Source organism: Ursus arctos, unplaced genomic scaffold, assembly GCF_023065955.2.
Source record: "Ursus arctos isolate Adak ecotype North America unplaced genomic scaffold, UrsArc2.0 scaffold_21, whole genome shotgun sequence".
Lineage (NCBI taxonomy): Eukaryota > Metazoa > Chordata > Mammalia > Carnivora > Ursidae > Ursus > Ursus arctos.
In genome coordinates, this window is record NW_026622886.1 from 32,714,714 (window position 1) to 32,739,323 (window position 24,610).

Consider the following 24,610-nt stretch of genomic DNA (forward strand, 5'->3'; position numbering starts at 1 on the left):
ATAGGTTCAGTCAGAAGAACTATGAGAAATAATCACTGGATTTAGCACTGTGTTTGACATCAATGAAAATCATTCTAACCTTAATAAGAAAGTCATTTATTACTTTAGTAAGAACAGTTGGGGAAAAGTAGAGTATATTTAAGGGAAAACAGAAAGAGAGAAACTAAAGATGGCAAGATAATTTTAAAAAGTTCTTTTCAAGAGTTTTAGTTTAAAAAAAAAGGACAGAGAAAGAGGTTAGGCTCAAGAGCAATATGGAATTTGAAGAGGGGGCTTTTGCTTTGCTTTGTCGTGTTTTGTTTGTGGTGACAGAGAAACCTCAACATGTTGGTGCACTGATGGGAATAACCTAGTGGAAAGAAACAAACGAAAATTGATGATACAGGACAGCTTAGAAATAAAGAAGCTATAACACTGAACAGAAGAGAGGGGATGGGACGCAGTGCCTAACTGGTGAATTTGGCCTTGTGTAGTAGCTCAGACAGTTTCTACAAAGTAACAGTAGGTAATATAAGTTCGTTGTAAGGAAGGTGGTAGCAAGGGTGAGGAGAGTTACTTTGGATTGCTTCTGTTTTCTCAGAGAAACCTTAAACATGCTAACAGAGAATCAGAATGGAAAGAAGAGATCAAAGGCTTGACGAGAAAGAACAAGTGTGAATTACTTGTCAAGAGAATGGAAGAGTGAGTGGACCAGGGAAATGTAGGATTTCTGGAAACACTGGGAATCCATTTGAGAATACTAGTTCTCAACTTACTATGAAATCAGTCTGCATGATTTTTCAAACTTTCCCATTACATTCAGCTGGGAAGGTGTAGAGCAGAGGAAGTGCTGGGCTTAACAAAAGGTTGAAGTTTGGCTAGTCAGTTAAGCAAAGGAGAAAGGGGCAGTAGAGTAGAAGGCATCTATATCCAATAAAGAGATTTTTTTTTAATGAACCATGGACTCTAACCTGTACAAAGAAGAATTTGAGGATGCAATTAAAATTTGGGATTCTGACAAATTTGGAACCAATGGACTGCAGGTGCTGGTCGAATACTATTCAGGATGCTGGGATAATAAAAGGAGTAAACTAGAAAAGTAGGAGTGGTCATTGAAAATATGATATTCAAAGTTGTTTCAATGGAGAGGGTGAAACTTCTATTAACAAGCAGTTCTAGGATGTGACAGTGGTAGTGTGTGGCTAAGCTCGAGGGGAAGGCAAGATCATTGGAGGATAAGGTGTCAAGGTTCTGAGAAACAAGGCTGTTGTGAAGTGCATGCAGATTCTGACATCATATTATGACAAGAGCAGTACTGGAGAAGGTGACGAAAGAAGAGTGAAAATCTTGAATAACTGAGGGCGAGTGGCTTAAGGTTCTTGGAATGACAATACCATGAAGAGGTAACAGGTGGAGTAAGCTAATGGTGAGGGCTTTAAAACTGGGTTTTTAGGGAGGAGAAGGAATGAAAACGTATTCAAGGAAGGAAGACATTTACCCTGCATGCAGGCCCAGCGGTAGGAGGGTTGTGCGCGAAGGACTATATGGGAATCAGGCATGGCGGGAGAGACAATTTGCAATAATGATAAGGTGAAGGACGTGATTCAAGAAGAGATTACTGATCAAGGCAATGTAGCTGACAGTGGATTTGAATTCTAAGAAGCACAGTAAAATTATTTCAGGTATTAGGGAGGCATGGAAAATGGAGTTTTAAAAGGGAGGATTTACAGAACTATACAACCGCGGGGATATAGGTATGAGGAAGAACCTTTTAATTATCACATTAAATGTATGTCTTGAAAGTCTGATACATATAAACACGAAGTTTGTAAAATAAATACCTTCTGTTAAAATGTTAACAGTAGGGGAACTATATCACACTAGGCTTTCACTTAATAATAGATGAACAGAAATCACACATAGCATGTGTGAAACAAAGTATTTAACACATAAGTTTACCCTCAAGTTAAATCTTACCTGGAAAAAAAAAAAAAGTTAACTCCATCTAAAAGAACATGTTTTTCTTAAAACTTGTGCATAGACATTTTCAAAACAGATCATTAATTTGATAAACAGTTAAGTTAAAATAATTCATTAGCCCATACATTTATATTTGAAAACACGCATATGCCAGGGAATGAGCAAAATCAAACAGTGCCCAGGGAAAAACTAATTAACATTCTTGTCTTTAGGAAGTCTGGCATTTTTAAATGAAAAATTATCTTTGTGGGGGTACCTGGGTGGCTCAGTCAGTTAAGCATCCGACTCTTGATTTCAGCGCAGGTCAAGATCTCAGGGTCATGAGATCGAGCCCTAAGTTGGGCTCCACACAGCAGGGAGTCTGCTTAAGATTCTTTTCCTCTCCCTCTCCATTTGCTCCCGCACCCTGTACCCCCCACCTCTAAAATAAAAAAGAAAGAAAAGAAAGAAAGGAAAGGAAAGGAAAAGAAGAGAAGGGAAGAGAAGAAAAGAGAAGAGAAAAATATCTTTGTGGCGTGGTCCGAAGTGGAAATACAGTGTGGATTACAAAGACCGGTAAATGTGAAGGACGTGGCACTGAGATGCCTGGCTCCCAGGAGGGTAACCAGTAGCTCCAGGCCCTCCTCCTGGGACAGGGAGAGACAGTGTCATTTCCACACAGGAAGCAGAGCACCTCAGACAAAACTCTTTCCCACTCCAAGATCTGCCCCCATCAAATTTCCCCTGTGTGTAAACAGGTCTAGGCCAGGAGGTTCAAAGAGAACACAGCAAGAGACCAGGAGAGTGAATGATTGTTGACAGTGAGCAAGAGACTGTCAGGAGGCTAGACAGCTGAGAGGGACGCTGATGACAGACTACACTTCCCTTATTCATCTCCTGCCATTCACATCCCATAAAGGGTTGCAATCAGCATCCTGGGGCCCTCCAGCTGTGCTGAGCCCTGGGAACTGTGCCTGCGCTAGACCTACCCTAAGCCTTGCAGAGCTGAACAGACAGGCTCATTAGCTGGACCTATATTGGCAATAATAAAAGGCTTAATAGTGTTTGTTGACTCTGACCAATAGATATTCCTGCAAGAAAAGAACATTCCTTTGAATCTGAAAAATTAACCTCATTCTCTCTCAACATATTACAGTGCTATACAGCTCATCAGATATTAGATATAACAATGTAAATAACTGAATGTTTTATATACACATTAAACAAAGATTCCTATAACTTGATAGATTTTTTTTTCCTGAGGGAAGAAAAAAAATCAAATTCAGACTTCTTTACTTTCTGCCTTATTGTTTTTTCTCTTCATACCTGCTAGCTTGTCACATACATACAATCTCTAAAACGCACGGGACTCCATTTATGATTGCTAAATTGCCAGTGGGTGACAGGATTTTGAATTAGCCTATTTGTTATTATCCTGTGCATGTGCTCTGCTAACTAAAGTCATAAGACAAACAAGTTTGAGATAATTAGATGGTGCTGACTGTACCGGCAGTACGCACTTGACTTTCATGATTAATTCTGTATTGGAGACTACACATATTGTCCTCTGTGAAACACAGCACCGCAGTAGGAGAAAAAGTCCAGGGTCCCTAGTGACTACCAGTGTCAATTTCAACACTATTATCTTACCACGACTCCAATATCTTGGAAAAACTCTGAGGCAGCAGCCGATCAAAGGTTATGATCTATTTTAGATAAAAACTAAACTATAATGGGAAAAGGTAAAATCTAAAATCATAATCAATACTGACACCCACTGTGTTAATGAGCTGCGGTTATTACAATAACAATGGAGTCAGAAGGTTAAGGAAAGTATCTCTTCAAAGTGTGGTGATGAAGCGTTTAATCCAAAGAGAACATTTATGCAGGTGAAAATTTATTTTAAAAACATGTTCCCAGAGAGAAAATATTTAAAAGCTAATTTTAGGCCCACTCTATATATTACACAGACAACTTAATTTTACAAAAGGGTTCCTATTGATCTTTAGAAAATGAGAGAAAGAGGCCTGTTCTCCTCCTGCTGCTTGCTTGTCAAGGGGATGCGATATTCTCCATTTCCACCTTCTACTAGCCCTTTGTACTTTTAGACCTCAACCCACACCATGTGAGTATCTACTCTGGAGAAGATAATTTTAAGTGGGAAGAATCTGAACTATAACCTATCCCTAAACTGCTCTAGTCAGAAATGTCAGAAAAGGGGCGCCTGGGTGGCACAGCGGTTAAGCGGCTGCCTTCAGCTCAGGGCGTGATCCCAGCGTTCCGGGATCAAGTCCCACATCAGGCTCCTCCGCTGGGAGCCTGCTTCTTCCTCTCCCACTCCCCTTGCTTGTGTCCCCTCTCTCGCTGGCTGTCTATCTCTGTCAAATAAATAAGTAAAAAATCTTAAAAAAAAAAAAAAAGAAAGAAAGAAATGTCAGAGAAGAAAGCCCATGTGGGTACGGTTTGAGATTCTATTGTCAACAGGATATGCGTGTGTGTGGAGTGAGGAACGTGTTCGTGAGGTATTAAAATATAAACTGAACACATTTCATATTGTAAATGTGTTCACACTCCATGCTTCAGTTACCTTATTTGCAAAATGCAGAATACAATATCTTTGATTATTAATATAAAGCACTTAGCACAGCGTCTCATATAGTTAGGTGAATATAAGTCTCCTTCCATTTCTGCCATATGTAGGGAAGCAAGTAACCCTCACTTATCCTGCATGGAAATGATGGAGACTCCATTTGGTGGACAGGCCTCATCACTTCCCCAGTGTTCTCTTTGAAGAGGATTCTTTTCTAGAAGTATGATCAGTGTACGAGGGTATCTAACTATTCTCTAATTGAAGAAGTCTCATGTTTGTTTCCTTATTTGTAAAGAAGTAAATGTTTTAAAAAATCAACTTGGGGCACCTGGGTGGCTCAGTCAGTTAAGCATCCGATTCTTGATTTTGGCTCAGGTCATGATCTCAGGGTCGTGGATTTGAGCCCCAAGTTGGGCTCCACCCTGAGCATGGAAACTGCCTGGGATTCTCTCCCTCTCCCACTGCCCCTCCCCACTTGCTCTCTCTCTCTCTCTCTCTCTCTCTCAAAATAAAAATCAACTCAACATTGTCTTCTGTGAAGACAAAGAAAAGGGGGGATTGTTCTTGGCACTATATAGAATATTGTTGTATGCTATCTTAAGTATCTTCTATGGCAGTCCTATTGAAATAGGTTTGAAATGATGAAGCAGATAGTAAGTAACAAATATCAAATAACAAATACCAAAAAATACTTCCTTCTTTTGCTGATAAAAAAGTCATCAGTCCTGAAAATAACGCATTGATCAATGGCAGGTTAATTAAGACTTCAAAGAGAGAGGATACCATGTGTTGTTTTGATGCATATTCCTTTAAAAATTGGTGACTATGGAGTAATTTTTCTCAAGACAGTCTCAGGTAGGTTAGCTATAAATCTAGGTCATTATATGTAAGAACCTCACACAGTATTTTCATTACAGAAATCTCGTAGAATTCCTGTGCTAACCTGTCTCACCCTGGCTGCAGGACTCAATCACACGTAGGCTGTGTGTGCTGGGACGGCTCTAGCTACAAAGGCCTGGCATCTCCTCGCTACAAGGCACATTCACAGCTGGGGACTTCAAATGACAGATTTATTTTAGAGTCAATTCTGTCTGCTGCTTGGACACAGGAGGATGTGATATGCGTGAATCTTATTCTTCATATATTTAGGGAACCAGAGGGCTAAGGCTCTTAACCAGCAGCATATTTACCAGAAATATGACCAAAATGACTATTTTCTCTTATAACTGATTTCTGTAAATATTATTGCCCATTTGCTAAAATGATGAAGCATTCACATGATTGATACTCTGCCTCATTTTCTTCTGGGTGTTTTGTAAGGTGGAGGCAGCAGGTCTTACAGGGTCGTCTTTCCATTTTCTCTGTTCAGTTCTATTTGTCTGTTATCTTGCGGCAAGGGGTGCTGAGAGAGAAGCTATGGCTCTGAGTTTAGAAGGACAGAAAGAATGAGACACAACGCCAATACTTCTTATTTCACCTCCTGCTAGCCCTGGGGTTTGATGCAGTACAAAGAGAATGAGGGTGTTATGGTTGAATGGTGTAGCGCTCCCCGACCCAGCCGACGTCCCAGTCCTAACCCCCAGCACTTCAGAACATGACCTGATTCAGAGATGGGGTCTTTACAGAGTTATTAAGTGAGGTCAGTAGGGTATGTGCTCATGTGATATGACTTACGTTCTTATAAGAAGGGGAAATCTGGACACAGACATACACAAAGGAAGACAATGTGAACCCAAAGACAGCAAATTTAATCCCAAGTGGGAGGCCTAGACAGGTCCTTCTCTCCAGGCCCTCAAGAGTTAAACCGACCAACACCTGTATCTTCTCCTTCTAGCCTCCACAACTGTGAGACAATACTTTTCTATTGTGTAAGCTCCCCAACTTATGGTTGTATGGCAGCCCTCGCAAACAGAGAATAAATGCCAGGCCTAAGAATCAGCAAACCGTGGCTCTGGACCAAATCCAAGTCATAGACCCTGTGAGCTAAGAATGTCCTTTATATTTTTACAGAGTTGAAAAAGCTTGTGACAATTTTTTTTTCTCTCTCATGATCCAGTTTCTTGATTTTGTCTCTTATCCTGCAAATCTTAAAATATTTTCTGCCTGACATTTTCCAGAAAAAAAATCTGCTGACCTTTGGCCTACATAAGAATCAAGTTGAGTTCACTTTTAACCTTATCATTTAATTATTGGAAGTTCAGTTAACTTCACAGAGTTTTCTTAATATAGAATAAGTCTTTTTAACAATTCTCCTGATTTCACAGAATTAGGGTCATGGAGTAAACAAAAATGATATTGTGGAATAACTTAAGAAATGTAGAAAGGTCTATACACATATAATTGTATTTTTTTCCCCAGAAATATTAATATAAACTATATATACACCAAATTTCAAAAGTCCATACTTTATAAATTTTCTAAACTCAGAGATCAGTTCTGTGCTATTTTAGACAAAATCAAAACAGACTTCAGAACTTTTTTTTTTTTTTTTAAAGACCTTACCTATTTACTTGAGAGAGAGAGAGCATAAGCTGGAGGCAGAGGGAGAGGGAGAAGTAGACACCCCACTGAGTAGGGAGCCAGATGCAGGGCTCAATCCCAGGACCCTGGGATCAAGACCTGAGACGAAGGTAGATGCTTAACTTACTGACCCACCCAGACATCCCGTACTTCAGAACTTCTGAAGAAAATCACCTTTGGATATCCTAGTATTATACTTTGCTGTTTAAGTTTTGGTTTGAGGGGCACCTGGGTGGCACAGTGCATTAAACATCCGACTCTTGGTTTCAGCTCAGGTCATGATCTCAGGGTTCTGAGATTGAGCCCCTTGTTGGGCTCTGTGCTCAGCATGGAGTTTGCTTGAAGTTCTCTCTCCTTCTCCCTCTGACCCCCCCCCCAACTTATGTGCTCTCTCTCTCTTTCTCAAATAAATAAATAAATCTTTAAGTTTCTGGTTTGAGTGACTTGGTCAAAATATTTTTAAAAAGACCACCAGCTAGAGTAAAATCAACAGATTGCACACCTTAAATGTACAAAATGTTATATGTCAATTATATCTGAATTTTTTTTTTTAAAAAGAGGCAAATAGCAATATTCTGGATGATATGGTTTTGAAAGACATTCACAGATGACAATTCTTCTCCATAAAGCCTTCAAATGTTAACATCATTCACTACATGCTTCTATTTAGACCTGTGCTTAAAAACAAAACAAAAAACAAAACAAAACAAAAAACAACCTCTCCACAAAATAAAGCATAAATTCATTCATTCACTCACTCATTCATTTAAGTAAATATTTATTGCATACTAGAAATGTATTAGGCTCAGTGCTAGATGCTGAAATCTATAAAATTGGATAGGACATGGCAAAAACCATCCTGACATGATGTGTAGAGCACTATATCATACAAGATGCACAAGATGAAATGGGGTTTCAGGACAACAGATGTATATTTTGTGACAAGAACTGCATTTGAAACTGGGGGTATAGTGTTGACTAGGACATCGTGCCTATCCTTGGATACATCATAGGCTTCTGGGAGAGACAGACACATAAACAGAGTCTTCAAAATACTACAGTAACCTGTAAGACTGAAATATACCTAGTGCACAAAGATGGTACAATAAGTCTACTAGGGTTGCGGGGGGAGTTCACAGAGGAGACAACACCTGAAGTGAATCTTCCAGAACAAGCAAGAATTATGAAGGAGGACAGAATGCGTATTCCATGTTGAGTATGGGATTCCAGGTCTAAGGAAAGGCAGGAATCAGCAGACTTAGTGGGGGGGGGGGAGCAATCAATAGTTCGATATTTTCAAAGTGTAAACTGTGAGTCCTGGCAAGGCAAGAGACAAAGTAAAGCTGTGAGCAGAAGCAGGATGCCCAGGTTTGGAATAGAAGAAGGGAGGGAGGATACGGGTGTACTGGTAATTTTATAGACAAAGCATGTTAAGATGTAAGTAAAAGACTTAGGCAGTTAATATGCTTTTGGCTGTAGTGATTGGTTCAAGAATGTACATCTGATAAGGTTATCATATGTCCAATCCTAGTAACTCTTCGGAACCTGGCAGAAGCTTACTTCTCTCCCACTGGACTTGAACCTTGAATTATGTAGGACTGAGAATAAGCTGCCCTAATTAGTGGAGCATTAAGCCTACCTATGCAAAATACCGCAGTTAGGACAAGAGATAAGGAAAACTGGATACTACATCCAACGACATCCAAACTCAGAACTACTTAAGGACTTCGCAGTTATGGGAACAATGCATGCCTTTTTTTTCTTAAGTCAGTTTTCATAAGATTTTCTGTCACTTACAATCATAAAAGGCCTAAGAGTGTAACCAGTTATTATTAATATTTCATACAACTTGTAAGTATAAAAATGAGGCTAAGAGAGGCCAATGGCTTCGCTGGGATCAAAACAAAGAATCCAAACTCAAAAAACCTTTTTATTAACCAATTTTGCTAACTTCTATCTCACAATATTATATTTTCTCCAAATGTATACTGCTAATAGTGATTGAATGACTTGTGGTCAGTAAGCACATGGCAGACGTATGGGGAACGAGAGCGTAAATGATGGTCCTGATCAGATGGACTCACACCTCGTTGCCAGGATTATAGGATCAAGTAAGGGGGAAAACTGGGAATCTTTATTTTTACCATGCAAACCTTATTTAATTACTTTGTGTTCAGCCCTAAACTGTACCCTGTGTCCTAACAAGATGCCATATTTTTCCCTCTCCAGAGAATAATCTCCAGCCTTTTGCTCTGCTAGAAAAGGGACAGTTGCCCAGTTATTCATGGGTTGGGCTGGGCTGGGAATCTGGGGATATGATTATTTCTTAAATACCCTTTGATCCAATTCCTCCCATTTTTACTTCACATATATCCTTACATCCCAAGGTAACCAATCCTAAAATTCCCAAGCCTTTTGGGGTGCCGACAGTGTGAACTGTATTGCTTCTTGACTTTACCCACAGCATTTCATAGTGCGCTCAGTGCTTTCCTGCAGCTACTAAATCAATCACTGTTCTCCCTCTGTTCTGCCTCATTCACAGTTTTTTTGTTTTTTTTTTTTTAATTGTTGCCCTCTGTATTCTGGTTCTTGTGGCTTTATATATTTAAGAAAATCTTTTCACTGATGTATTTGTAGAGTTTTTTGTAGCATTAGAGCTGCTATGATATTTGAATGTGAAAATATTCCTGCTATAAAATCAGCAGTACCAAAGTATTCTAAGAATCTGGCAGTTAATTAGAATCTGAACAGCCTTTCTATTGGTTTTTATGATGATCAGCCTGTTCAAGCCACTAGCCAATCAAACTGGCTTAGAAAAGAAGATCAGGGGACAACTAAATCACCAAGTCAAAATTGAAGCTGGAAAAGATTTTTAAAAAATCAATATGATTTTTAAATCCACTTATTTGTTTTACTTCACCTGTCCAAAATTATTTTTACTCTTTTTTTTTTTATGTTGGCTCCACAACCAGCATGGAGCCCAATTCACAGTTTAAACTCATGACCCTGAGATCAAGACCTGAGCTGAGATCAAGAGTTGGGCGCTAAACCAACCGAGCCACCCAGGTGCCCCTATTTTTACTTTTATCTAGTAAATATTTGGGTTGTCGAGCAGACCTGGATTGTACAAAGCATCTGGGATCAGAGTAGAATATACTGTTAGAGAAATAAATAATAGAGTTTTGTTCTGTAAGAAATAAGGTATCTCTGGATATTTAATTAAGTTTGAAGAAGAAACACAGTTTCAGTTAAAAGTGTTTACCTCAGCAGCAAAATCTAGCTGACAAAATATTGTAAAAGTAAAATAAATTCATGAATCCTAAGAATGTACAAAACCTAAATATATACTTGAAATTTAAGAAAAATCTAATGCAAAAATAATTTATAAAATTTAATCTTAAGGAATGAGATTTACATGGAAAAGTAAAAATTAAATTCCAAATGTACATATACGTACACACATAGACACACACATGCACATGTAGACATACAAGGCATCCTTTTCTATAAGCTCAACATTTGATCCCTTTAGAAAACAATACATGGATATAGACATACAACCAGATAGGTAAGATTCTGCTAATGCCTTTGCCAATTCAAACAGAAATTTGATGACTGTCTTAAATTTAATGGTTGATTATACAAACTCCTTAGATATAATTCATTCCACAGCCCAGAATAGCGTGCAATCATTACAAGTCATAATTTAAAGTGATATTTAATACTATGTGTGTAAGTTAATACAATTGTGTAAGTTAAGAAAGCAGGATAATATCTCATCTAGATGGTATGATCCAAACTGTGTAAATGGAGAGGTGAGCATGCTTTGGAGGAAACACATCAAAGCCATATTCTTAGTTGTGTGCGGTTGGGCAGGAAATTATTTTTAGATTCTTCTTTATGATTATATGTATTCTGTGAATTTTCCTCAGTAATCACAGGAAAGCTTTATATAATAACAAAATAACTATTTAATTCAGAAAACAAATACTCATTTGTAATGAAAACACTTATATTTGCAACTTATCTGAAAAAACATATGGAAGTTCTTCTAACGCTGAAAAATCCAGCTCATTGCAAACAACTGTAACAATTTCAAACACAAATTAAGTCAAGCAAGGAAAAAGAATATAAACAGAGCACATGTGACTCCATTAAACAAGTCCATGCCACCCACTCTATACAGCTGGAGTGAGGAAGATGAAGAATTCATCAGCTGCCAGCCAGAAGCCCTCAGTTTAATGATCCCAAATTGAATGTCTTACCCCATTTGTTGTTAAAAAAAGCATTCATCCCTAGTTCTTGCAGGGAAAGAAACACACACACACACACACACACACACACACACACACACGTGTTTCATGTTATAGATGCAACTTTTTAAATCAAACTAAGCAATTAAATTAGTTGATACAGTCTCTCCTATTTTGATGCTCTTTGTGGAAAAAAAATCACGTACTATAAAAGGCCCACATTGCTTTTCCCTTCATATAAATACTCTTTTAATATTTTTCTGTATATAACCTGAATATATTTTTCCCCGTTCCATTTTTCTAATGTTTCCTGGAGCCTGTAAGAAATAAATATGTCAACAGACATTAGGGTTTCAAGAGATATCTTATCTATCTAGAACAAAACACTGCTAAATTGTTTAACTCATATTAACAAACTAACCAGCATTTGAGAAGCTCTAACACATGTGAAAAGATTGTTGTCAATTTTTGTTTTTAGGTTTATCAACAATCTGCAATAGAACAGAATATGATTTATATATTGAGGGAACTTATCAACCTTTATGAAGTTGAATAAAATATATCTATTCATATTTTATAGACATGTTTAGACTAAAATAGAAAAAAGAAAGAATTTACAAAATCTGACAATGTACATCCGGGCACGATGAAAACATTTATCTAAATTAATAATGTTATGAATAATAGTAAGAGCACAGGAACTGGATTCAAACCCTACCATTACAGTTAATTAAGAAAGTGTTTACAGGCAAGTTTCTTAATCTAAGAACTCTTCGCCTCATAAAATGGCAGTAATAAAACCCACTTCATAGGGCTGTTGTAAAGATAAAATATAACAATGTATTTAAGTAATAGGGCATGTTGGCTACACATAACTAGTCCTCAATGCTGATAGTTATTATAGCTAAATTTTATTATAACAACCCTGACTCTCCCTCTCCATCCTCCTCCTTACCATCTTCATAAGATTATAGTAAATTGTTTTGGAAGGAGCTTAGGTAAAACTACTGCATAAATAAGAGTACTGAGGACCACCTCTTCTGTTAGAAGAATATCCTATAATGGCTAAGTTTAGCTTTGGCCAAGTTCAACGTCAGGAGCAGTCCTTCAAAGAGGTGGTAGAGCTCAGAGCTACCTGGATGCATGTTTTGAAAAATATTAAAAGGTATCTCAAACAGAAATATCTACCACTTGGGCTAGTTGATTGTCCAAGTACCCTTTCGATCTCAATGGCCTTTTAAACTTTCATCATCTCTAATTCCTCTGAACACAGGGTCCCCCAGGATTGAGCACAGTGCTTGGTAGGGGGTAGGTTCTCAATAGTGTTTCTGGTGTGAATTAGTTCTAGAAGGGGTATTACTTATAAGTACTGGAAGTTTAGGGGCGCCTAGGTGGCTCAGTCGGTTAAGTGTCTGCCTTCGGTGCAGGTCATGATCCCAGGGTCCTGGGATCGAGCCCCATGTCAGGCTCTCTGCTCAGCGGGGAGTCTGCTTCTCCCTCTCCCTCTGCCTGCCGCTCTGGCTACTTGTGCTCTCTATTTCTCTGTCAAATAAATAAAATAAAATCTTTTTTTCAAAAAGTACTAGAAGTTTAAAAGATTATTCACAATGAGGCCAGTTAATTCTGAGAACTAGAATCCAGGAGAGAAGTTCGGCAGCAGTTCATAAGTCTGTGATGGTGAGCAAGGTGTCAAAGGGAAGTTAGAAGGGCAAATAAAACTTTTTCTACATCTCTAATATTTTGCACGGGTCTCTTTCTACCTAGAGTAAAGAAACAAGAGCAAAAAAGGCAGGCCGTTTTATTATGAAGTGAAATAATTAAATTTACTTTATCTATTTCCATCTCGGTCTATTAATCTTTTCTGTGTTTGCTTTTAATTACAATGGAAAGACAGTAAGCTAATGAAGGAAATACTTAAGATACGGGACTATACTGATTCTGTGATTATACCAGAACAAATCAACATGGAATAGGATGAATTATTAGAGTGTACACACACTAGTGACAAGCATCACGAATCTGACCCTCGAGATATTTGCTTGATGGCTTAAGAGAAATCTCTGTTGCCTTCACTTCTCTTTGGAGAAGTTGTGGAAGTATCAAAGGCCTCCCATCCTTAGAAATGACTCCTCACGTGATTTTGTGAATTTGCCATGACTCCCTTTTGTAAAGGCAGTACAGGATTCTGCACACTGATACTAACTGTAGATTTAGGGCAAAGGAATCCAAAATATACCACTGTGAAGAGTTTCATTTTTTCTGAACTCCCCTTATTTGCCTAAAAGCAGAGCCTCCTAAAATAATTCATAAATTATAAATCCCCTCCCTGAGAGTTCTGTAACCAGAGAAGATTGACTCCTGTCACCGGAGATGAGAAGGACAGGAAATCACCTAAACAGACATTGTTACAAAACTATCATACCTCCCATCTTTTCTTCTAAGTGTCCTTTTATTTTTCCCAGAAGTCCTATGTTTCCCAGAAGTCCTTCTTCCACTCCCTTCCCCTATTAAGAGTGTAAATCCTAAGAGTTCTCAACACAAGGAGAATATTTTTTTTCTTCTTTACTTGTTATCCTATCTTTACGAAAAGATGGATGCTAGCTGAACGTATTGTGGTCATCATTTCACTATACATATCACCATGCTGTATCCCTTAACTTGTACAGTGATGCATGCCAATTATTTTTCAATAAACCTGGGGGGAAAACAGATGGTATTTAAGTCCAAATTCGAACTGCCTCCTTGAGTCACATTTTCTGTCACTTCTCACATATATACATGAATAAAAATCTGTCTTATTCCTTGATAAGTTCTTTTGCAGTGTTATTTGCAGGTCCCCAATCCCTGAACAAGAGAAATATATTCAGGTTATATACAGGTGGTCAAGGACCACCCCCAACAAGGGATTTAGTATGACTAGTGTTTCGTCCTAGGCTTCCCTTGATATATTGAGTTATAATGACTGATAACCCGAGGGCCATGTAAAAATCATGACAATCCCTTAACGCCTTTTGTAAACTCTTCCATCAACTGTGATTTCAGCATCTGAACTGCAGTATCACAAATCAAGCCAATCTGTCAGTTAGTACAATACAAAAATAACAATTTCTAAGATGTATTATGCTTTTACATTTTCAAAAGTTCATGATTCAACACACAAAAATCAGTAAAAAATATGAATAGTTAAACTGATTAGTTTACAGTTGAAATGAACAATCATAGATTTAAGAATATGCTTTAGATAGCAACATAATAACCCACAATGGGCCTGGATTTGTGGAATTTTGTTCATTTTCCAAGAAGAATTTGTCACCTGGAGGTTTATCTTCCTCTCCTTTGAGACTCATTCTGTCATTATATTGACTTGATGGTCATGTGGACAAATCATCTTAATAACCAAATTTTGACTTCTATGACCATTTTGCTCGAGTAACTCAGGCTATCCCTTGTACCTTGCTCGATCATGCAGGAGAGCACTACCTCTCAAACGTTAAACTTCATACCGTTTTATTTCATTCTTTGGAATGAACCTTCTTCAATTATTTGTCCATGGAATTTGACAGTGTTGCCTCATTCCTCTACTCTCTATTTCAAAAATATCAGTTAGCCCTATTTCTTCTTCAGTTTTGTGTAGGAGCTCTTTTCTCTGCCTCTTCAGTGGTTACTCTCCTTTTATTCACTCTTTAAATGTCAAGGGTTCGTTCTCAGAGCTTGTTTCCCCACTCTGCATCACAGATACAAATGTGCCCTTAGCCTGCACAGTGCTGATTCACAGAGTGGTTTAAGCAAAATTAATTAGTTACCATCTATATAACAGACATCAGGCCAGCATCACTGAGGGAGGCTATGGCTGGGAAACTGACCTGAGATCATCCTGTCTTGCATTGCAAACTTGGAAATGTGCTCGAATAGTTTTGCCTAAATTACTAGGCTGGCTTCTCATGACTGGTGGCATTTTCTTTCTGTACAGCTGATATCATCACCAGAGTATCTCTGTGGGAAAATTTAAGGCACTAGGAAGTTCACATAACCATACGTGAGAACGCACACGGTCTCTTGCTTTATATAGGCTTCTCTGTAATTTCCTACATTATCTGCCATTGAAGAAAATGTATATCTTTAACTATCTATTGATCTTATAGACCTATTAACTCAGTTACCAATATGTAAAAATTGGGAGATTTCTCACAGAATTCCAGACTCTGATTTTACTTGAAAAATCAAATGGTCTGGCAATCGTTAGCCCCTCCTTTCCACATTTCTGCCTTTCCACAGACAGCAACCTCTAGAGCTAACGGTGGCTGCCCCCTTTAGACTGGCCATGTTTAACATATCCCTCTGTTTCATTCATTTCATGTGTTCTTCCTGACCCTGAAGGATTTGAGCTTAATAACACACATATTATATATAGTCAGTACTTCAATCCAGCATTTATACAGGGACTAACCTATGTCTCCAAGGATAAAACCACCTGGGAGTTACACAGTGGGATGGATTGAATGGTGCCCCTCTCCCCCCAAATTCGTATGTCGAAGCCTTAACTATCAATGTGACTATATTTGAAGAAGGGCCTTTACAGAGGTAATTAAAGTTAGATGATGTCATAGTGGTGCCTACTCTGATAGAATTGATGTCCTTGTACCAACAGGAAGAGATGTGAGAGAGCTTCCTCTTTCTCCCCAAGGGAGCACAGAGGAAAGGCTGTGTGAGGACATAGCAAGAAGATGGCCGTCTACAAACCAGGAAGAAAGCTCTCACCGGATAATGACTTTTCCAGCACTGTCCTCGTGGATGTGTAGCCTTCAGTGCATATCTGTTGTTTAAGCCACCCAGACTGTGTATTTTGTCAAGGCAGCCTGAGCAGAGTACTATACACAGACCAAACCCAGGTTCCTTGAGAAATGGTGTCTCCATTCCCACTCTCCAGCTAGGAGCTCATCTGTTTTCACCTGGACTTTTGTAGTCACTTCCTGAGCAGTCTTCCTGTCTTTGCACCATGTCTCTTTGCTATTTGCTGTGGGTGAGTTATTATTAAAATACAATCCATATAACACATGCTCTTACTTTGAAATTTAAAAAGAAAACTAATTAAAATTAGTAAAATAGCCCTTTTTCACTTATAGGTCCAAATACTCTAGAACAACCCTCCAGGTCCTTTGTTGTCATCCTTGCCCACATTCCCAGTGCACTAGCAAAATCCCATTATTAATGGGTCTGACAAAGACTCTTTGACCAAACTTTACCCAGGCTCCTCTGCAGTCTCTTCTTGATTAGGTCTTGACTTTGACCCATTGTTGGGCCTGCAGAGCCCAGTCTGAGCAAGAATACTGCCTGCTAGGGCATTTTAGAGAGCTTCCTCCACCTTGATATGTGAGCACCTGGGATATCTGGTTGTAGTCCTCAACCCCCACATGAATTATCTGATCACCCTGGCCTCTTTTTGGCAAGAATCTTAAGTGGGCTTTGCAAGAATCCGCATACTCTTGATGTCTCCTCTTAGTAATTTTGCATCCACCGATCCCCTCATTCTGCTTGTTGGCTATGAATCCCCACGTGTTCCTGTTGTATTCAGAACTGAGCCCAGTTGTATGCTAAGGTCTCTTTCCCCCAGTTGCAACAGCTCCTTATGAAATCTGTTTTCAATGCTTTAATAACTGCCCACTTCCGTTTTTCTGCAACATCCTCTTAAACTAAACTCCTCTATGCTTCTATGCTCTCCCCTCCCACATTTCTTCAGATTTCTCCCAGGCCATATGTCAAAAAGTATTACGGTTTCTTTATGGCCCCACTTAAATCAGACTGCTTTTTGAAGTATTTCCTTACACTCCCAGGTAGGAATAATCACTTCCCTTTGGGGCGCTTCTAAGACACTATGTATATACATCTATTATGACTTAATTTTATTATCTGTTTATTTTTTGCTTACCTTATTCTGTTGACCATTAAACCCAGGATCTTTCATCTTTATTGTTCTGTTTTGTTTTTACCCGAGGTGCTACTATGCTGTCATGCACTTAGGAGGTAATTATATATTTATTTTTCAAATATTTGTTAATATTTGTTAATGCAAGCAGGGAAGCTAGTGTCAGGACAGTAATAGGAGTTAATAAAAACCAAAACAACAACTATTCCCCACCTTTCTCCCCCCAAATTACCATCTAAATATAGTGTAGCCCAATTGTATCAGTGTATATGAATTAGGATTGACTTCATTATAACTGGAGCCATATGGATAAAGCCCACACATTTTAACTGTCTGTTATGAATTTATTTGTGAAGTTCCCAGAGCATCTCCAACATGTCTACAAGGATTAGTCCCATTCTGTAATCTTTTTTTGGTCAGTATAGTAAGGAAATGGGGATGGTGTTGGATTGATATGGAAAATGAAGGAACTGCAATATCTTTGAGTAATAAAATACTTGAGATACACTACGGTTGTCTGTTGGAAGCCGTCCTCTTTTCCTTGGGGCCATTTCAATCTGCTGAGAAGAAGATTTCAGCTGTTCTCTACTGTCCATCACATTTTAGCCAAACTTTGATTAAAGGGGAACATTATAACCTTCACGAAAGTAACACAAGCAATTCGAATCCATTGCTATCCTAGCCAGCTGGCTACTTTGCTCTTATGTAATGCATTTTCACTGATCACAGCTTATAGAAAAAATGTCTATGAAATATGAAAAATTAATAAAACACCGCTGGTTTTTTTTTTTTTTTTTGCTCTTAAGCTTTTTTTTTAATCAGTGAGCTATTACAAGCCTTACATTTACCAATTTACTAAAATGAACCAAGCACTAACATTATTCGTTTTATTTAAAAGACCTCTGACTAAGGTAGCTGGGAAACTGTTAAGTACAGGAGGTAAAGGGCCCAAGTCCTTGTACTATCATAACCACTAAATGAAGGCTTTAGGCAAAATCAGCATTTCTTAAAATATCACAGGAACCAATTATTACAGAGAAAAAAGTGAGGAAATCAGTGATTAAAAAAAAAAGCTTTTAGGGAGCACTGAATTAAATCAAGTTGAACAGTTTTTAGTTTAAAGTACAGGACTTCTCAGTATCTTTTTCGAGTAAAACTAAGCAAAGAGGTATCACCTTAGAGCTACTCCTGCCTATCCTCTTTGGAATGGATATCAGAATTTAAAAAGCATTGTGAAACAACATCCTGGATGAGGAGATTTTTAAATTAACAGAAGGACTTCCACAACTATAATATTTAATACTATGCATTTTAAAATTATGTACATCCCAAATCACTTCCTGAATATAGGATTTTAAAAGAGCTTCAGTCTTATCTGTAATAAAAGACAAACTCCTATCTCTGCTGATAGCAGGATTTTCTCTATGACCTTATTGGTGTTTAATATATACAAGTGATTAAAGTGGTTTTTGTATTCTCTCAATTCTACCATTCTTTCAAAAATGCAATTCTCAGAAGCTGAATCTAACAAAGGGAAACAATTTATTTCTGGTACAACATGTCATTATTTGATCTAATTTAAAGATTAGTGCCAGTGTTATTTTGATATTCTCTTTCTCTTGACAGAGCACAGCTAAGAAAAATGAATAAAAACTTTAAAATGTCATTTTTTTAATGTTTAAATGTTTATGCAAGTGTTCATGTTTTCATGAACCTGGCATCTAGTTGTTAATTTTAAGACAGTGATTTGCTAACTTGAGTAGCTGTAAGAATCACCTGGAAGGCCTGTTGAAGATTGCTGGGTCCACCCCAGAATTTCCCCTTCAGTAAATCTTGGATAGAGCTAATCTGCATTTCTATCAAGTTCCTAAGCAATGCAGATGCTGCGGATTTAGTTCCCACACTTTAAGAACCACTGTTTTCACGGGTCCTAATTTATTAGACACACCTCTGGGTTTTCCCACTGGTCTGAGGTTCCTCAGTCAGCAGCAAGGAGAGCTGGTTCTCCTAACTAGGTCCAAAATAAGGCTCCTCTCTATTGATTCCTAGGTTCTGCCACCACAATCTCATTTCCTAAGGACCAACAGACTTTCCCCCTCCTTTAATATTTTCCACCATCAGCTAAGAATGTGTAGGTCCTTAGTTTCAAAATGTAGTCCAGACTGTGGCTTTCTTCCCCTCGAATCACTGCTTTCTGCTTTTCCACATAACCCCTTCCCTCTCTTATGTAATATCCTTGCAGAATGTTGGCTCTGGCCTCATTTGCCTCTCTACCCAGTTGAACTCTATTGCTGGCCATATATGAATATATAGCTTATATTCATTCCTTTGTTCTTTCACTCCACACGCATTTGCTAAAGGCTCAAAATATAACGAATATGACAAAGGTTCTGCATTCGTGGGCTTCCATTGTAATGGGGGAGACATAAGATCAACATGTAAACAAGTAAGTATGATCTCTTCCAGGAGTGATGGGGTACATTGAAGAAAATAATATAAGGTAATGGGTAAGAAAGTGACTGCAAATCAAATGTATCTTAGCCTCTCTGGAATCACTTCTCTGAGAAGGCAGCATTCCGCTGAAACTGAAATGTTGTGATGGAGGAAATAATGCAGCGAATATAGAAAAGGGCATTCCAGACAGAGGAAGCATCAGTGCAAGAGCAGAAAGAAGTCCAGGATGGTTGGAAGAGTCAGGAAGGGAAAATGATTGAAGAGTTCCAGTTGGTGGTGGGGAGGCAAAATTTTTCATAATCCTTTTGTAACCACCTGCTTCTCTCACACACCCTGGTCTACAGACTAGGATATGTCTATACAGACTAGGATATGTCTATACAGACTAGGATATGTCTATACAGACTAGGATATGTCTATACAGACTAGGATATGTCTATACAGACTAGGATATGTCTATACAGACTAGGATATGTCTATCCTAGGCTCCTAGTGGAAACTGTCCGCTGGCCAACAGGAGTTAAAATATCAACAGCATTATTTAAAGAGCATTTAGAGCCCAAGTGCCTTCCTTGCCTCAGCTCAGTAGATGGCTGCCACGTCTTTCTCACCCCAGTAGAGGCCTGAGGTTTCATTTTCTGGAGAGGTCTCTGAACTATAGGATACCAGGCACATACCCAAACCCTTAACCCCTCACTCCTAACCCCAACCCTAGCCCTAACCCTCTGGAGAGGTCTCTGAACTATAGGATACCAGGCACATACCCTCACCCTAGATCTGAGAGAGTGACTTCCTGAACACATGATAAGAAAAATTGAGAAACAGCCTACTTATCCTGAAAAAGATCCCAAACATGTAAAAATTGGTGGTATTTCTGAGAATGGGTGTGAAGGTAGAGATAAAAACAGAAGGACTAATTGAATATCTATTTCAAGAGTATTTAAGCCCCAAATCCCTCTCCCCTCCCCACCAAAATATATCAATAGTATTTGAGTGAGGAGAAACTGACTAATACCAGAATTCAAGCCTTTTGAGTCGGCTATGTTAAAACGCACAATGAGGTGTGCACAGTTCTTACTTCAGAATGTGGATACACTAAGTTACGTTTTGTCTCTTCCTCAATGCCGACTTTAGTAAAGGTATTCATATGTCATAGTTTTGGAAATGGCAATCCCTTCCTGATGAATAAAGTCAAAATTCTGAGTGAAGAGAGGGCAAAATCAGATCAGAAGTATATCTTACAATATTAGTTTACAAGAACAATATTTTCTAACAGCAGTGATTCTGATCAAATTGACAAAATGACTTCCAGCAAATTAATAACTAACCTATGAAGCAAGCATACACACACACACACACACCTTTAAACAATCTGAAATAATTACAAAACAGAAATTCACCTAAAGCAAGAGTTTTACGCTTTCAACAAACCCTTCAAGAAAAGCATCAAGTTTATTGTACCTGATAATTTGAATTATGTTTAAATCTTTGTATCATTAGCCTTCAGGTAAATCTGAGAATATCCAAACCAATCAGCCAGGGCTCTTTTCAAGGAAAGAACATAAGTCTATGTGCATCATTTTGCTTTTACAGATATTAAAATTGGCTTCCATTTAACTGAAATTGTTAAATATTCTTACCAATGCAGTATATAGAGCTAAACATGTCTTGTAAGAAAAACCACCTTAGTTTTAAAAATATTTCAAAATAATTGTTATATTGAAATAAAAAGTCCTTTGATGTATACTGTAAAACTCCTTAGATCTTATTTATGAAATTGCTTTATGCAGTTCTCACCATTGTACATGCTGATAGCATTACCTGTCTGCATCCACTGTCACATCATGAACTCCTCTCTGGATGACATCTCTGCAAGTGGCTGTGTCTGGTATTCGGTTCAGACTTCTAGTATACAGGTTGAGCCCTCCATCTGTCATGTACCTGAAAATAAAGGTGTAATTAATCAACATAAAATTAAATGATCTCATCTGTATAATTTAACTTAATAAACAGTGTTCACAAATTTCAATAATTATGCAAATGTGCTTTATTACAGTTTTTTTTTTCTATATTAACATTTTACTCACCAGGAAAAATTAGAGTATTTTTAAGTTTATTAGGAAATCAATCTTGCTTACTACAACAAATAACTAACATATGTAAAACCTTCATTTTTCCACCCTTTTGTTATCAAAATTTTGAAGAGGCTTGGAGATAATTTAAGTCTTAGAAAAATAAGAGCAAGATCATTTCATTTTGCAAATACCATTTTTGAAGAACTGAAGGTCATAGGAAATAACGGAATATTAGTAAACTTAAAATTAGATTAAGTTATTAGGTAAGTAAAATGTATGCTACCAACTGGCCACAAGGATAAAATAATAGTCAAGATGCATTAAATGGTTACAATGTTGCTATGAACTGTTCTAAATAGCTTAGATGTAATAACGTTACTATTACCACATTAGAGAAAGAAAGTACATAAGCACAAAAGGGTTAAGTAACACAGTGTTACTCAACCAGTCATGGCAGAACTAAGACATAAATCTAGAAATTTGACTCCAGAAAGATCTTAACCACCATGCATTACTATTTGAAGTGAAGGGCCACATTGTCTGACCCACTTTGTGTCTTTGAGAACTACTCCCCCGCCATCACGGGACCACCACCATCGCACAGGGACAGTGGACCGGAATAGTTACATTACTACTGGTAATCCTGCTTCCTTGGCTGTGGAGGACTAGGACTCATGGTTTAATCTCCTACCCCATGCTGGGCTAATCAGATTCTTCTTTCTTGAGAACTAGGATTAAAAGACAGCTCCTCAGTCTTTCTGTGTGAATAGAGTTGATGATAATGAATACCCAGGAGATGTATTTCTCTTCCCCAGATGTAAGGAGCCACAGAGAAAGCTGGTCAGCAAAGTAAAAACAATGACCCAGGTGCACAAAAGGAAGCAGAGACACTTGACCACGTGGTTTCAACTTCACAACTTATCCTTGGGTTCTTTTTTTTTTTTTTTTTAAGATTTTATTTATTTATGTGACAGAGAGACAGCCAGCGAGAGAGGGAACACAGCAGGGGGAGTGGGAGAGGAAGAAGCAGGCTCACAGCGGAAGAGCCTGATGTGAGGCTCGATCCCGGATCGCCAGGATCACGCCCTGAGCCGAAGGCAGACGCTTTAACGACTGCGCCACCCAGGCGCCCCTTATCCTTGGGTTCTAAGAGATATTCTTGCTTCTTTATAATCATGTGCCCAATTTGCTTAAGCAAATTTGAGTTGATTTCACTTTTTGTAATAGAAAATACTTTTTTTTTTAAAGATTTTATTTATTTATTTGACAGAGAGAGAGACAGCCAGCGAGAGAGGGAACACAGGCAGGGGGTGTGGGAGAGGGAGAAGCAGGCTCCCAACGGAGGAACCTGGTGTGGGGTTCGATCCCAGGACTCTGGGATCACGCTGTGAGCTGAAGGCAGACGCTTAACGACTGAGCCACCCAGGTGTCCCTGTAATAAAAAATACTTAATCATGGCCATATTGAAGATCAACTAAATAGTTAAAGCGAGGATTATGAAACTGGCTAATTACTTACATGATCAATAAATTCTCTCCTTACTAATTGAAGGAACTTGAACAAGTTTCTTAAACTGTGCCTTAACTTCTTCCTCTGAAAATGGGAAGAATAAAGTCTACAGGTAGATTTTATGATAAAGGAAAAACACAAAAAGCTCTTAACATGAGAACCTTGTAACAAGTAGCTATTTGTTATTCACAATGTCTCTTACACATATTTTGAAAAGGAAGTAGATGAATTTTATATACAAAACAACACTAAGGTCATACTGCATTATCCTTATAAGGGATTCTACCTGGTGAGTTTTCTTGATCACTAAAGAATTTAATCACACCAAAATGGGAAAAATAAAGGAGGACTTTGGCTCCAAAATGTATTGAACTCTTTTAAATAAGAAATACTAGATACAATTTAACTTTTTTTTTATAACTAATCCATGATTAGGAGTATCAATTAAATTAAACAATTAAAGAGTGAAGGGACATTTGTCCTTCATGTGTTTTCATTTGTCAGCTGCCATATCTTGTTGTGTTTCATGGTTTATTCTTACTTCCAATTTCTTATCATATTTCCCACTCGGTTCTCAACCAGTGTCTAAATGTTTTTATTGCCTTGTAAGGAGGAGTGTGTAGAATTCCTGGCAGCAAATGTTTTTCTCAATCATTTTCCTTTTGAAATTGTGCTTTAAAAGGTTGAGGGTAGTTGAAATCTTCTCTCCAGATAAGTGAGATACTCCCCCCCCCCGCCTTTTTTAAAGCTACCAAAATGCTTAATCCTAGGCTTAACCTTGGAGGAAGTTTTAACAATGTATACATGTTATGTTTCATGTACGTATCATTTGTCTGTCTTCTTCATCCGTGTATCTCCAAAACTGTTTAGCAAAGTGTTTTGTATATAACTGGGGATGAGCAAATATATCATGTTTGTTCCAGCTGGATTCAAAAGGCTTCCATATTGTAAAAAGAAAGCATCATAGCTGATTTCAGTAACTTTAACCATGATGGTGATACATGAAACCAAGAAATAAGAGGACAGATCACTTCGATTAGAAACATAACCTTTCAGTTATTCAATACTTACAGAAGAGTAAGTTCTATAGACAAAGGTTAAGTGTTTTGAAAACTAATTTTCAAAAGGAAAAAAACATAGGGTTAAAACTTCAATAAATTAAGAAAAAAACCATTTTTTCAGGAAGCATTTCAAAGGATATTCATTTTTCTTGGGCCTTTCAATTTTCCAGTGAATATCAAATAGGTTTACAACAGGTATTAATTGAACCAAAAAAATACTTAGTTATAATTCCCCCGTTTACACAGACACACTCTCATTTGAATGGTAGCGCATTTTCATAACAGAA

General features: G+C 37.9%; 1 protein-coding gene across 3 annotated transcripts in view; it reads right to left on the reverse strand.

Annotated features, from left to right (window-relative positions):
* NAV3 (neuron navigator 3) overlaps nt 1-24,610 on the reverse strand; it is a 341,643-nt gene that overhangs the window by 118,705 nt on the left and 198,328 nt on the right. For all 3 annotated transcript variants that reach the window (XM_044384570.3, XM_026499977.4, XM_044384571.3), the window contains exon 12: nt 21,500-21,619. In XM_044384570.3, the coding sequence (XP_044240505.2) occupies nt 21,500-21,619 (120 nt within the window). The remainder of the gene's footprint in view (nt 1-21,499; nt 21,620-24,610) is intronic.